At 45.0% G+C, this 11,833-nt stretch overlaps 1 protein-coding gene across 1 annotated transcript in view; it reads right to left on the bottom strand.

The window, feature by feature from the left end:
* LOC147324144 (uncharacterized) overlaps positions 1–11,833 on the bottom strand; it is a 32,967-nt gene that overhangs the window by 7,726 nt on the left and 13,408 nt on the right. Inside the window, exons 10-16 of the mRNA XM_086304905.1 lie at positions 11,527–11,667; positions 10,768–11,073; positions 10,414–10,695; positions 1,102–1,407; positions 748–1,029; positions 331–666; positions 83–165 (exon numbers count right to left, since the gene is read on the bottom strand). Of these exons, the coding sequence (XP_086161031.1) occupies positions 83–165; positions 331–666; positions 748–1,029; positions 1,102–1,407; positions 10,414–10,695; positions 10,768–11,073; positions 11,527–11,667 (1,736 nt within the window). The remainder of the gene's footprint in view (positions 1–82; positions 166–330; positions 667–747; positions 1,030–1,101; positions 1,408–10,413; positions 10,696–10,767; positions 11,074–11,526; positions 11,668–11,833) is intronic.

Raw genomic sequence — 11,833 nt, 5'->3', positions numbered from 1 at the left:
GTCAGCGAGTCGCCGCTCTCTTCAAACGGGCCGAGAGCTTCGTTCCAGAGCGTCTTCTGATCAGCAGACGTGTGCACGGTACCTTATGGCTGAAACAGACGGCAGAGATGAAGAGCAGCAGGAGCAGCAGCAGGAGCAGCAGTCTGATGACAAACACTGTTGGATCTGAAGAGACACACTCAGCCGTCACATTAGATGTTAGGAGAACAACAGCTGGCATCAAACACAAACATCAGGTAGGCCCCGCCTACATCTCTGACTCCATCTGAGCCTACGTCAGGTGGGACCTGCTGCTGTTTCATACCTGAGCTCCACTCTGCTTCAGCTCACCTGAGACAGTGAGAGACAGCTGACGGCTCTCGGAGGAGAAGTTATGAGAAAACACAAAGACGTGATAAACACAGCTGTAGGTTCCTTGGTGGGCGGGCTCTGCAGCAGTGAACAGGAAGTGGGCAGAGTGATTGACAGCTGGCAGGGTGTAGTTGTTGGTGGTATTGGAGGAGGTGAAGGTGAGCTGGAAAGAGCCTCCTGGGTACTGAGGTTGGATGGAGCAGCTGATGGTGAAGCTGGAGCCTTTGAACACCCAAGAAGACTCCTGCTGCTGGACCTGGGAGTGCCCGTCATTGGACGAGAAGGACGCTGAGATGATTGGCTGAACCAGCAGGTCTGTAAACAGAGAGGTGATTGGCTGAACTTTACTCGACTCGTTCAATGTTAAACTCCGTTGGCTCACAGCAAGTCTCTTACCTGAGCAGATGAGCTCCAGGACGGTGGATGACTGGGATGATGTGGCACACTCCCTCAGTGTAGATCCAGATTTAACACAGTCAGGTTTGATCTTCCACGTTGGTCCATCCCAGGATGCATTTCTCCTTCCTGTTAAAACAGCAGAGCCACAGTCCAGCTCTCTGCAGGCTACAGCTGCATCCGTCAGGGTCCAGCCTGAGGCCTCCACAGATCTCCACAGTCTCTGTTTCACCTCCAGTGTACCTGCACAGCGACTGGCTCCTCCCACCAACCTGACAGGCTCTGACAGAAAGCGGAGAGTCATCAGTGAAAGAACAAAGTGAGTTTGAACCAAAGCTGCAACTCCTCTTCTACCTGAGCAGGTGAGTCCAGCAGCTTTGCCAGGTGAGCAGCTGCTTCTAGCTGAGCCTGAGCTTCTACAGTCCAGGAGAGCAGACTCATGGCCTCCACACTGGAACTCTCTGCTCCACACTGGAGCCTCCGCTTCTCCATAGAGCGCCCCCTGGAGGAGCGAAGGAGGCCCACAGCCAAGCTCCCTGCAGACCACCTCTGCATCCTGCAGGTCAAAGTCATCTTCACACACTGAGGACCATCTCTGGTTAGACTTCACCTGCAGTCCGCCTGAACACAGACTGGAACCATTCAGCAGCCTGACAGAGTCTGCAGGAACAAAGACAGGAAAGGCAAGAGAAAAAGCTTAAAAAGTAATAAAACTATAAAGGTACAAGTACTACATCAACAGTGGGCCAAACTCCTTTGAGGGTGCCCAAAGAATTTCCCTCCGGGGCCAAAAAGGCCCAAACTGCTATGGGCCCCACATTTAAACTCATAGCAGTTTTCCCATTGTGGCCTCTGTCAGCCCACCCATCTTGACAGATTATCCACACACATATTTGAATCTTGAATATTTGCTGAGCTGGATCAGACGTTTCACAAATCCCTCGTAAACCCGGCTGTTAGGATCTCTCTGTTTTGGGCCTAGTGCTTTGATGTTTTGGTTACTTGCTATGTTTTTCTTTTTTTCTTTATTTACTCATAGTTTAAAATGTTGTTTCTTGTCTAGTTCTGGTCTAAGTTTATTTTGTATCCCTGCCTGTCCCTCCAGTCATGTCCCTGTGTCTTCTGTCCTAATCTTGCCCCTGTGGAAAAGTCAATCTTCATGTTTAGGTCCACACTGCCAGCCACACACTGACACACAACACCAACTTTATGCGATTGTAGGGAGAACATATTGGTTGAGGCCTCTGTCTTCAAATCCTATCTTTGAATCGTATTTCAGCTGCAACATGGAGAAGAACAGGGCCAAAAACAACCCAAAGCAACCATGTTAGAAACTTGGGGATGGACGTGTTCCAGTATCATCATCCCTTCTCTCTTACTGCTGACACCGACTGTAAAGGTATGAAGTGATGTGGTCTGGTAGATAGACTGTTACTAGGGGGGTTAGGAGGTGGGTAACTTCAGTGGTTGGTGAAGCAAAACTTGGGGACTTGATGGACATTGGAGAGGCCATGAGATGGACTTTTTGCTACGCTCAGAAATTCTGGAAAAATGCAACATGATTACTTTTTATTTAGAAACATTTTTATACAACAAAAGGAAAGAAAAAACCCAGACAAACAAAATATTATGAGGTCATTGGAAGACAAATACATGCACATACATACATAAATACTATAGTATTGTAAGTTCTATGCATTAAAGAATGCTGCCACAGTTTGTAGAGCCCAGCCATTTTCTCCGTCTCCTTCCCAAGCCCCCCTGAATTCGCAGGGTAAAAGTCATACATTCCATCAATCTGATGTTTTCCACTATAGAAATAAAAAGACTTATAGTGGGAGGATCTTTACAAAGCCAGCGCGTTGTTATAGCCTTTCTCGCAGATGCCAAAAGAATTCTCAGGAGATAGACATCATCTGTAACTAAATCTTCTGCAAAACATCTCAGATACAATGATACAAATGTACAGCTCACATTAAAGCCCAGTGCTTTTGGTATTATTTTTGAAACTTCCAACCAAAAGGGTCGTATGGATGGGCAGGACCAGAATATGTGTCTGTGATCTGCCATTTCCCCACAGTTTTAATTTATATTTAGTTGTGTTGTTGTTTGCAGTGTGTTGTGTTGTTTCACTTTAAATTCGTTTCAAATGAAAAAGCTGAAAATTGAAATAGTTAAAAGTAGAGATGGACCGAGCCGATATTACGTATCGTGTCGGTCTGATACTGACCTAAATCACTGGATCGGATATCGGAGCGAAATAAAAAATGTAATCGATCCATTAAATATCAAAACGTCCCACACGGGTAACTCTGCTCATAACCGTAGCTCGTCGCAGCAGTGTGGTCACGTGATAGAGCAGCTGTGTGTGTTTGTAGCCTCAAACCAGCATTTCATCTCCGAGGAAGTGTGCAAGTCCATCTCTGAGTGTTTGTAAAGCGTTCCCACATTAAGCTTAAACACCGATATATGGAGCGACTGCCTCTCTCTCTCTCTCTCTCTCTCTCTCTCTCTCTCTCCTGCTGCTACTTTGAAACTGATCAATGATCAACTGATCAATGATCAGCTGATCGTCTCTCTTGTTTGTTTTTGTCTCACTTTGCAGCAGAAAGAGGAAACCAGCGGCTGAACAACAGCAGCACGTTTAAGCTTGATCAGCTGTTGTTAGAATGTATTTAATATTACTTTCTACTCGAGGATCTTTTTCTACAGCTGACGGCTGGTAACTGTGCAGGGGCGGATCTAGCAAAGTTTAGCCAGGGGGGCCGATAGGGCATTAACAGGGAAAAGGGGGCACAAAGACATACTTTTCTTTCTTATTCTCATTTAAAATGTCGAGCTTTTAATAAATAATTATCTGACACCCAAAGTTTTAATCTGATGTAAAATGTATAGAAGTCCATCACTGTATATAGTGACTATTAAGTCTAATATACCCTAGTAAGCTGTAGTACTTTTTACTTTGGGAACCATCTGTGCAGTTCTGTAGAAGAAAGATGTTGAATCTATTTAATTATTCTTGAAAAATAATTTATTTCTGTGCATTTTTTTCACGCTGCATCAAGTTGATTACGTCGATTAAGCACCATGAGGTGGACGGTGGGGGGGTTCACTATGTTTTTTATTTTATTTTTTTGCTGGGAGTTTGCAGCCCTGTTAGTTAGGTTGCTTAATATTTCTGCTAAGTACTCTTTAAAATACCAGAGTAGGGAGGATGGTGTAGGTTTAAGTTTATTAGATTGATCAGTTTTGCTGAACTATGAAATATTTTGAGTGCAGTGTGTTTTTCACACACAGGTATAACAGAATAGCTTTAGTGTTGTTGTTTATTTAAACTTGAGTATGAACTTATACAAAATGCAGCAAGATATTAAAAAAACTGTTTTATTGATTAAAAAACACTATATCGGATTCATATCGGTATCAGACATAAAAAAGTGGTATCGTGCCATCTCTAGTTAAAAGTTGAAATGTAAATAGTTGGTTTTTATATTTCATAATTTATTTATTACATTTTATGTAGAGTGAATAAATAAAAGTACGGTGGCCCCTAGAGACAAAACACGTACAAACTCCAAAACACATTTCCAGCATTAACTGAACTTCCACACAGAGCTACCTAGATCACTTAAATTACACAATTGAAAGCATATGTGTATTATTTGTGTATTTATACACAAGCACTCATATATATATATTCAAATAATAAAAAAAAAATTCATTTACCTGTTACTACCACACACCAAATCGGTCGTTGGTACTTCCTGGCTTGTGTAGCCAATAGGATCCTGGAGCATTTCCGTTGTGTTTTGGAGTTTGTACGTGCTATTGGTTCAAAACTATTTCACAATTAAGTCAAGAGATGCCCTCATGCCTCAATGACATATCATGTCATTGATTAACATCATATTTCGTGCTTTATATATGCAAAAATTTTAGGCCATTAATGGAGGGTCTTGGGTCGATTTGTGGCTATTTTCAAATTTTGATTACATGCCATTTGCACAGTGTTGAATGGACTATAGCCAAATTCTCCAAAAAAAAGTTTGATATGATTTTATTTCAAAATTCAAGTCTGACTTCCTTCAATTAGCTTCAGTGGCTAAGCTACAGACAAACTTACACTATTGTGCTTAGTGGTCGATTTGTGCCCCATTGAAACCCATTATAAACGCTATTTTTCACTGCAAATTAATTACGGTCAAAGGGATCGTTGATGTTTAGCTTTCATTTTCATTTTGCAGGACGGGCCTTAGAGTTGTAAATTTTTTATTTGTCCACCGGGTGGCGCCCTTGCTCCACATTTGACCCCGGGCTGGAAAACAGCGGGCTGCTTAAACAGACCTGCGGGAAATGAAGCCTCATTTCCGGCGTGCAGCAGCGGCTTCGCCCGCTGATCGGGCGGGACCATTTTTTGGTCCCTAGGACCGTTAGAGGGTGCTTTTTTTTTTTTTTTTTTTTTTAGTCAACAGGAAATGACGTATTTGTTGTCACGTGGTATCGGGCGTGTGTGCTGGAAAAACGGGTCCCCGGTGATCGTGCCCCGGTAATCGTCGCGACTTACCCCGGCAACATGCACTTATTTCGGCCTAGAGGAGGAGCATTTGCCGCCTGGAGACCATTTTCTGGTCCTGAAAAAAAAAACTAAAAGGCGATCGAAATGAATGTTGGTGCCAATCTTTAGTCCATCTAAAGGCCTAATTATAATAACAATTGAATATTACCTCAAATGTTTTTTTTGGAAAATATTCAAGTTTTATATTTTTTGGGGCAAAAAAAGCAGTGCGCTCATGTGACGAAACCGGGATATAAAGGGTTAAAATCCGCGAAATGTAATTAAAACTTGACATGAATATTTCAAGGAGAAGTAGGTCTAAAAGATTGGCTAATTTAAAGTGGAATAAAATATTAATATATACATTTTTTATAGCACTTTTTTGGGCGTGGTCGATTTGTGGCTCTAAGCCCAATAGTGTATGCATTTTTCTAGGAATCATTATTAAAAATACCTTAAGGCTGGATTTGGTAGAAATGAGTTCTGTCTAAATATCAAAAATGTTATCCTAATGCAGTTTTATTTTTGAGAGCTTGATAACTTACAACTGAAAAATCTGAACAGCAAACTGTTTTCTTTCTTTTAAATTCGATCCATTTTACAAAATGTAAGGTTTTTACTTTAAACGTGCTGCAGGCTTGAGGAGCAGTGCCAGGGAGGCTGGAAGGGCAGCTGAAACCCATCCAGTAATCATGCTCTAAATCTTTCAGTGACAGAACAGCTGCTGCAGCTAAGGCCCACTAGCCCCTTTCTCCCCGATCTGCCTCCCCAGGTTCTGGTGGCGGTAGGCACTGCATGCGACCCACGTAGGGCCACACAGACACAGAGACAGAAGTGTTGGAGATGTGGGCGGCTGGGACACCTGTGACGGGAGTGTCCATTGATGGAGGTGGGCTAGGCTTCCCGTATCACTGAGGCTCCAACACTCTCTCCCAGGTCCAGGAGGAACAATGTTCCAGACATGGGCTGCATGAAGACCATGGTCCACCAAACCCTGGGTTAACCAGGAACCTTGCTGGAGGTAGAATGGGTGGAGGTCAGATATGTGCATGGGGATGTTCAGAAATATGTCATAGTGCTGCTGCAGATAAAGTTTAAGGGCAAAACACATGTAAAGGCTGCAGTTAGCTCACGCCTGTCGTATCTCTTAATTCTGGGGACAGATTGGCTGGGGTTTAATAACATTTTGGGATAGTGTGTGGGGGAAGCACTCACCTTGTGCGGTGTGTAGTGTCTGTGCTGGACTCAGTGGTGACTCTGGGTTGGAGGAGATGGCAGGGGCTTCTCGTGAGGCCCCACCGGCTCCCATTAATTGTCACTACCATTAATGGGGGTCCCATTTGAGTGCATTGGGATGGACCTTATTGGGCAATTTCGATGGTGCATGCGGATATCACTTTGTATTAGTTCTGGTCAATTATGCAACTCTATATCTGAAGCAGTGCTGCTGTACACCATTTCTGCAAAGCGTGTAGCACAGGCACTGTTTCAGGTGATCTCCTGAGTCGACATTGTGAAAGAGATACTGACTGACCAGGGTACATCGTCTCATGCACTTAAAGAATTGTACGAATTACTGGGCATTTCATCTGTTCAGACCAGTGTCTACCACCCTCAGACTGATGGAGTGACAGGTGGAGCGGCTGAATAAGTCTTTAAAATCCATGATTCGTAAGTCCATTCACAAGGATGAACACAATCAGGATCTCTGGTTAGACCCTCTATTGTTTGCAGCATGGGAGGTGCCCCAGACCTCCTCTGGGTTTTCTCTAATTTGAAATGGCCGGAAGCCACGGGGCTTATTGGACCTGACTGAAGAAAACTGGGAAGGTTATCACAAAAAAATTTGCTCCCGGTCCAGGAATGCCAGCAGTGCCTGTAGAACAGAGTGGCCAGACTCAAGCAATTTTCACCCAGAGATAAAGTGCTTGTAAAATGGTAAATGGCCTGTATTTATATAGCGCTTTACTAGTCCCTAAGGACCCCAAAGCGCTTTACATATCCAGTCATCCACACATTCACACACTGGTGATGGCAGCTACATTGTAGCCACAGCCACCCTGGGGCGCACTGACAGAGGCGAGGCTGCCGAACACTGGCGCCACCGGGCCCTCTGACCACCACCAGTAGGCAACGGGTGAAGTGTCTTGCCCAAGGACACAACGACCGAGACTGTCAGAGCCGGGGCTCGAACCGGCAACCTTCCGATTACAAGGCGAACTCCCAACTCTTGAGCCACGATCGCCCTTCTTCTAGCTCAAGGTTACTCGCCAAGTGTTAAGGAGCCTCTGTGGTCACACAGCGAGTCGGTGATGTTGACTATGAGGGTGATTGTTATTACCATCTCACACAGCCCAAGGGAGCAGATGTTGCTGTACAGCAGCAGCGGTTTGCAGATGTGTCATCTTTCCATTTGGCTTGTTCGGAACCACAACAACTTTCCAGCGCTTCACTGAGCTCTTTGCACCCCTTTAAATTCAAGGTGGTCCATAGGCCAAGCTGGTAGTAGCGGATTTTCTCTCCCACTCGCTGGGGTGCTCCCTGGCCTCAGTTGGACGGCGGGGGTGTGTGGCGGAGGTTTGGTCTACGGGTCCATTGCAGGGAAGGATGGTGCACCATGCTTGAGGGGTAGTGCCACAGAGGCTGGCAGGACACCTGAAACCCATCCAGTAATCATGCTCCAAGCAGAGTGGAGACAGCTGGAAATCTGTCTGGTCGTGGACTGAAACGACAGAGCTGAAACTAAACTCTTGTTGTAAACAAGACCTGGGGCTTCCATACAGCACCTGCATGTGGATCAACAGCTTCCTCTCAGGCCATAGACAGAGAGTCAGAGTTGGCCATCACACATCCTCAGCCCTGAGCCTCAGCACTGGCTCACCCCAGGGCTGTGTGCTCAGTCCACTGCTCTACACATGACTGCACTCATGTCCACCACAGCAACATCTTTGTGAAATTTGCAGACGACACCACCGTGGTGGGGCTCATTTCCAGGGGTGACGAATCTTACAGAGACGAGGTGGAGCAGCTGTCGTTATGGTGTAAGGCCAATAACCTCCTCAACACTTCAAAAACCAAAGAACTCATAATAGACTTCAGAAGGAAAAAGGCAGAGATCTCACCACTATTCATTAACGGGGACTGTGTAGGAAGGGTGCCAAGCTTCCGCTTCCTGGGAGTCAACATAGAGGAGAACCTTTCCTGGAGTGCGAACACCTCCGAGCTGCTGAAATGGGCCCAACAGAGACTTCCTGAGAATTCTCAGGAGGGATAACATCACTCTGGAGCTGTGTCCCAAAACGTAGGCTGCATCGTTCGGAGGACCCGGCCTTCGCGGTCGACGTGGGCCGGGTCCTTCGAAGACTGAGAAGGCCGGAAGTGCGAGGCTGTGAAATGGGACGGTCTAGCCTTGAGATTTGTGTCACCGCTGTGTCGGTGGAGTTTAATAAACTCGCCGTCTGCTCCTTGCTGTCTAAAATATAACAGGACACGGGCGTGAATTCTCGACCGTCTCACACTTTGACGTTTGACGTTTATTCAGCTGTGTGAAAATCCCGGAGGAACCCACCCGAGGGATTAATAAGGTTTTATTTAATCTAATAACTTTGATCTCAGCCAAACCGATTTACTCAGGAACAAATAAAACACAGAAAAAAGCCAAACAATTACATTTAAGTTATTCGAGTGACTTATATCATGTTTAACCTGAGTAGTGAAAGACAGCGGGGGTCTGAAAACGATGAAGCCGGGAGTCCGCTGCTCTCGCCGGCTCGAGTGACCATTGAACCCCCCGGTCAGCTATCGAGCTGGTGGGTAACAGGCGTCTCCGAAACAGTTGGTGCACTTTTGCAAATATGCGACGTCTTGATAAACCGAGCAGATATTTGAAGTTTACACAGCTACTTTCTCACCTGAAAATATGTTAAAAGTTTACTTTGTGACCCAGAAAGAGTAATAAGAGTAATTTTAAAACTTAGTAGCGGCCGCCATTGTTGAAAACTGAAATTGGCTGGGCCGCGCTATGAATTCTGGGATATGGTGGGCCATGAAGGACACACCTGACCCATCCTTCAAATTCGGGGGAATGAAGGACGCATTCTTCTACAGAGCCACCATTGAGAGTGTACTAACCTATTGCATATGCATCTGGTACACTAGCTGCATAGGGGTTCAGAGGAAAGCACTCCAGGGGGTCATTAACATCGCCCAAAAGATCACTGGCTGCCCCCTCCCCACACTGGAAGTTCTACACAACAGCCGCTGTCTTAAAAATGCCCAAAACATCATAGAAGATTCCTCACATCCTGGGCACTCCCTGTTTAAACTGTTGCCCTCAGGCAGACGGTACAGAGCAATCAGTGTAAGGACTAATAGACTCAAACAGCTTTTATCCAACTGCAGTAACACGTCTGAATGCTGCTACAAAAAAAATGCCAATCATGCCACTCTTGTATTAATCTATGCGCTGACCGAAGCATGTATGTGAATGTTTGTTGATGTCTCTTATTAGCACTTTAAGTATTCTATTTATTTTATTTATTGAGTTTTATTGTTTTATTTATATTTTAATTATATTTTGATATCGTTAGGGATGATGCAGTGATCGGGGACCATTTTTAATTTCGTTGCACCTGTGACGATGACAATAAAGATTCTGATTCTAAGCAAAAGCATCAGAAACACACTGAATGCCGAAGGTCGTGATTGGCGTTCACACTGAACTGCTAAACTGGAAACATTTTATGTTGTTTAGATGAATAATTTGTTCAGTGAGTTTTATTTCATTTTATGAGTTTTAAAATTGTTTACACAGCATCAGCATTTAAAGAATTAACTTAAATAAGCAATGAAACCATGAAAAACACTCAAAACTTTCATGTTTCATTATACAGCTTCAACTGCAATTGAATTATACTTTACACACAAACCAAAAAGGCCTTCTAAACACAATCAGCTCAACAATGCTGGACTCAGGACCGTCAGATTACAGTGTCTCTACCAAACGAGGAGACCATGAACACGTCCAGTGAACTTCTACCACGGTCACTGTCACAGAGGAGACGGGTAACGAGAAACTTCACCGTCCTAGATGATGTCTCTGACAGACTTACCTGAACAGGTGATATCCAGGGTGGAGGAAGAGCGATCTGCTGATGCGCACTCTTTCAGAGCGTATCCAGCCTGAACACAGTGTGACTCCATCCACCACACCGATCTCTGTGAAGAACTCTGAGTATTTCCTACAGAAACAGCAGAACCACAGTTCATCTGTCCACAGACAGCAGCTGCATCCTTCAGGTTCCAGATATCCATCGCCACTGGTCTCCACTCTCCTCGTCTCACCTCCAGTGTACCTGCACAGCGACTGGCTCCTCCCACCAACCTGACAGGCTCTGACAGAAAGCGGAGAGTCATCAGTGAAAGAACAAAGTGAGTTTGAACCAAAGCTGCAGCTCCTCTTCTACCTGAGCAGGTGAGTCCAGCAGCTTTGCCAGGTGAGCAGCTGCTTCTAGCTGAGCCTGAGCTTCTACAGTCCAGGAGAGCAGACTCATGGCCTCCACACTGGAACTCTCTGCTCCACACTGGAGCCTCCGCTTCTCCATAGAGCGCCCCCTGGAGGAGCGAAGGAGGCCCACAGCCAAGCTCCCTGCAGACCACCTCTGCATCCTGCAGGTCAAAGTCATCTTCACACACTGAGGACCATCTCTGGTTAGACTTCACCTGCAGTCCGCCTGAACACAGACTGGAACCATTCAGCAGCCTGACAGAGTCTGCAGAGATCAGAGAAATCAAACAGCGGTCCAATAAAACACTGAAACAAAGTAAATGTTTCTTTTGTAGCACAGTCTTGGGAACATGCAAAAGGACCCCATGGTGCAGTTTCACTGTGAAAAAAAGGAGGCTGTACACCCTTAAAGTCAGGCGGTTACCTTATGCACATTTCCTTCTTTTCTCAAATTTAAAGAAGCTGATGGTTTCCTGTTCCTGGTTCTGCTGTGAGTTAGTTAGCAGTCAGTCACACCTGCCCATGACTAGTAACAGAAAAAAATAGCTACTGGAAACTCAGCCTAGAGCTTTTTGGCTGGATCACACTGATGCCAATGTTGCCTTCAAATGCATGGATCCACATACTTGTCCCATTGCCTCGCCCTGTTTAGACTAATGCTAACATCAGTATCATTCGAACATGCACCGTTGTAATGGAGGAATGTTTTTTTACTTACCTAGACTTTTAACACTTTTAAAGACGTTGATAATGAGTTCGACGACAATGTCCTGGAGACTGTCAAAATCTTTGACTATGTAAATTTTATTGTGATCAGAGTTGATCAACTTCAGTTGAGTCACATTGACTTTTGCAACACCTGAAAGACAAAAGTGTCAGTACTGCTGCTTAACATGTGAGCTACATGGCTTTGTCATATTTGGAACCCGTGTCCTGCAGACAGGTTGGACTCAGTTCTACTCTGGGCAGGGGTTCGTATGCTTGCATGGTTAGAGTAGAAAAATTGTGGTTTATAGAATTGTTGT

The sequence above is a fragment of the Aulonocara sp. 'chitande type north' Nkhata Bay genome, linkage group LG8 (assembly GCF_057382095.1).
Source record: "Aulonocara sp. 'chitande type north' Nkhata Bay isolate Kocher_YH1m ecotype deep benthic linkage group LG8, A_spYH_male_GT1.1, whole genome shotgun sequence".
Classification (NCBI taxonomy): domain Eukaryota; kingdom Metazoa; phylum Chordata; class Actinopteri; order Cichliformes; family Cichlidae; genus Aulonocara; species Aulonocara sp. 'chitande type north' Nkhata Bay.
Note: the sequence above shows the minus strand (reverse complement) of the source record. Positions and strands in the feature narration are given on the sequence as shown.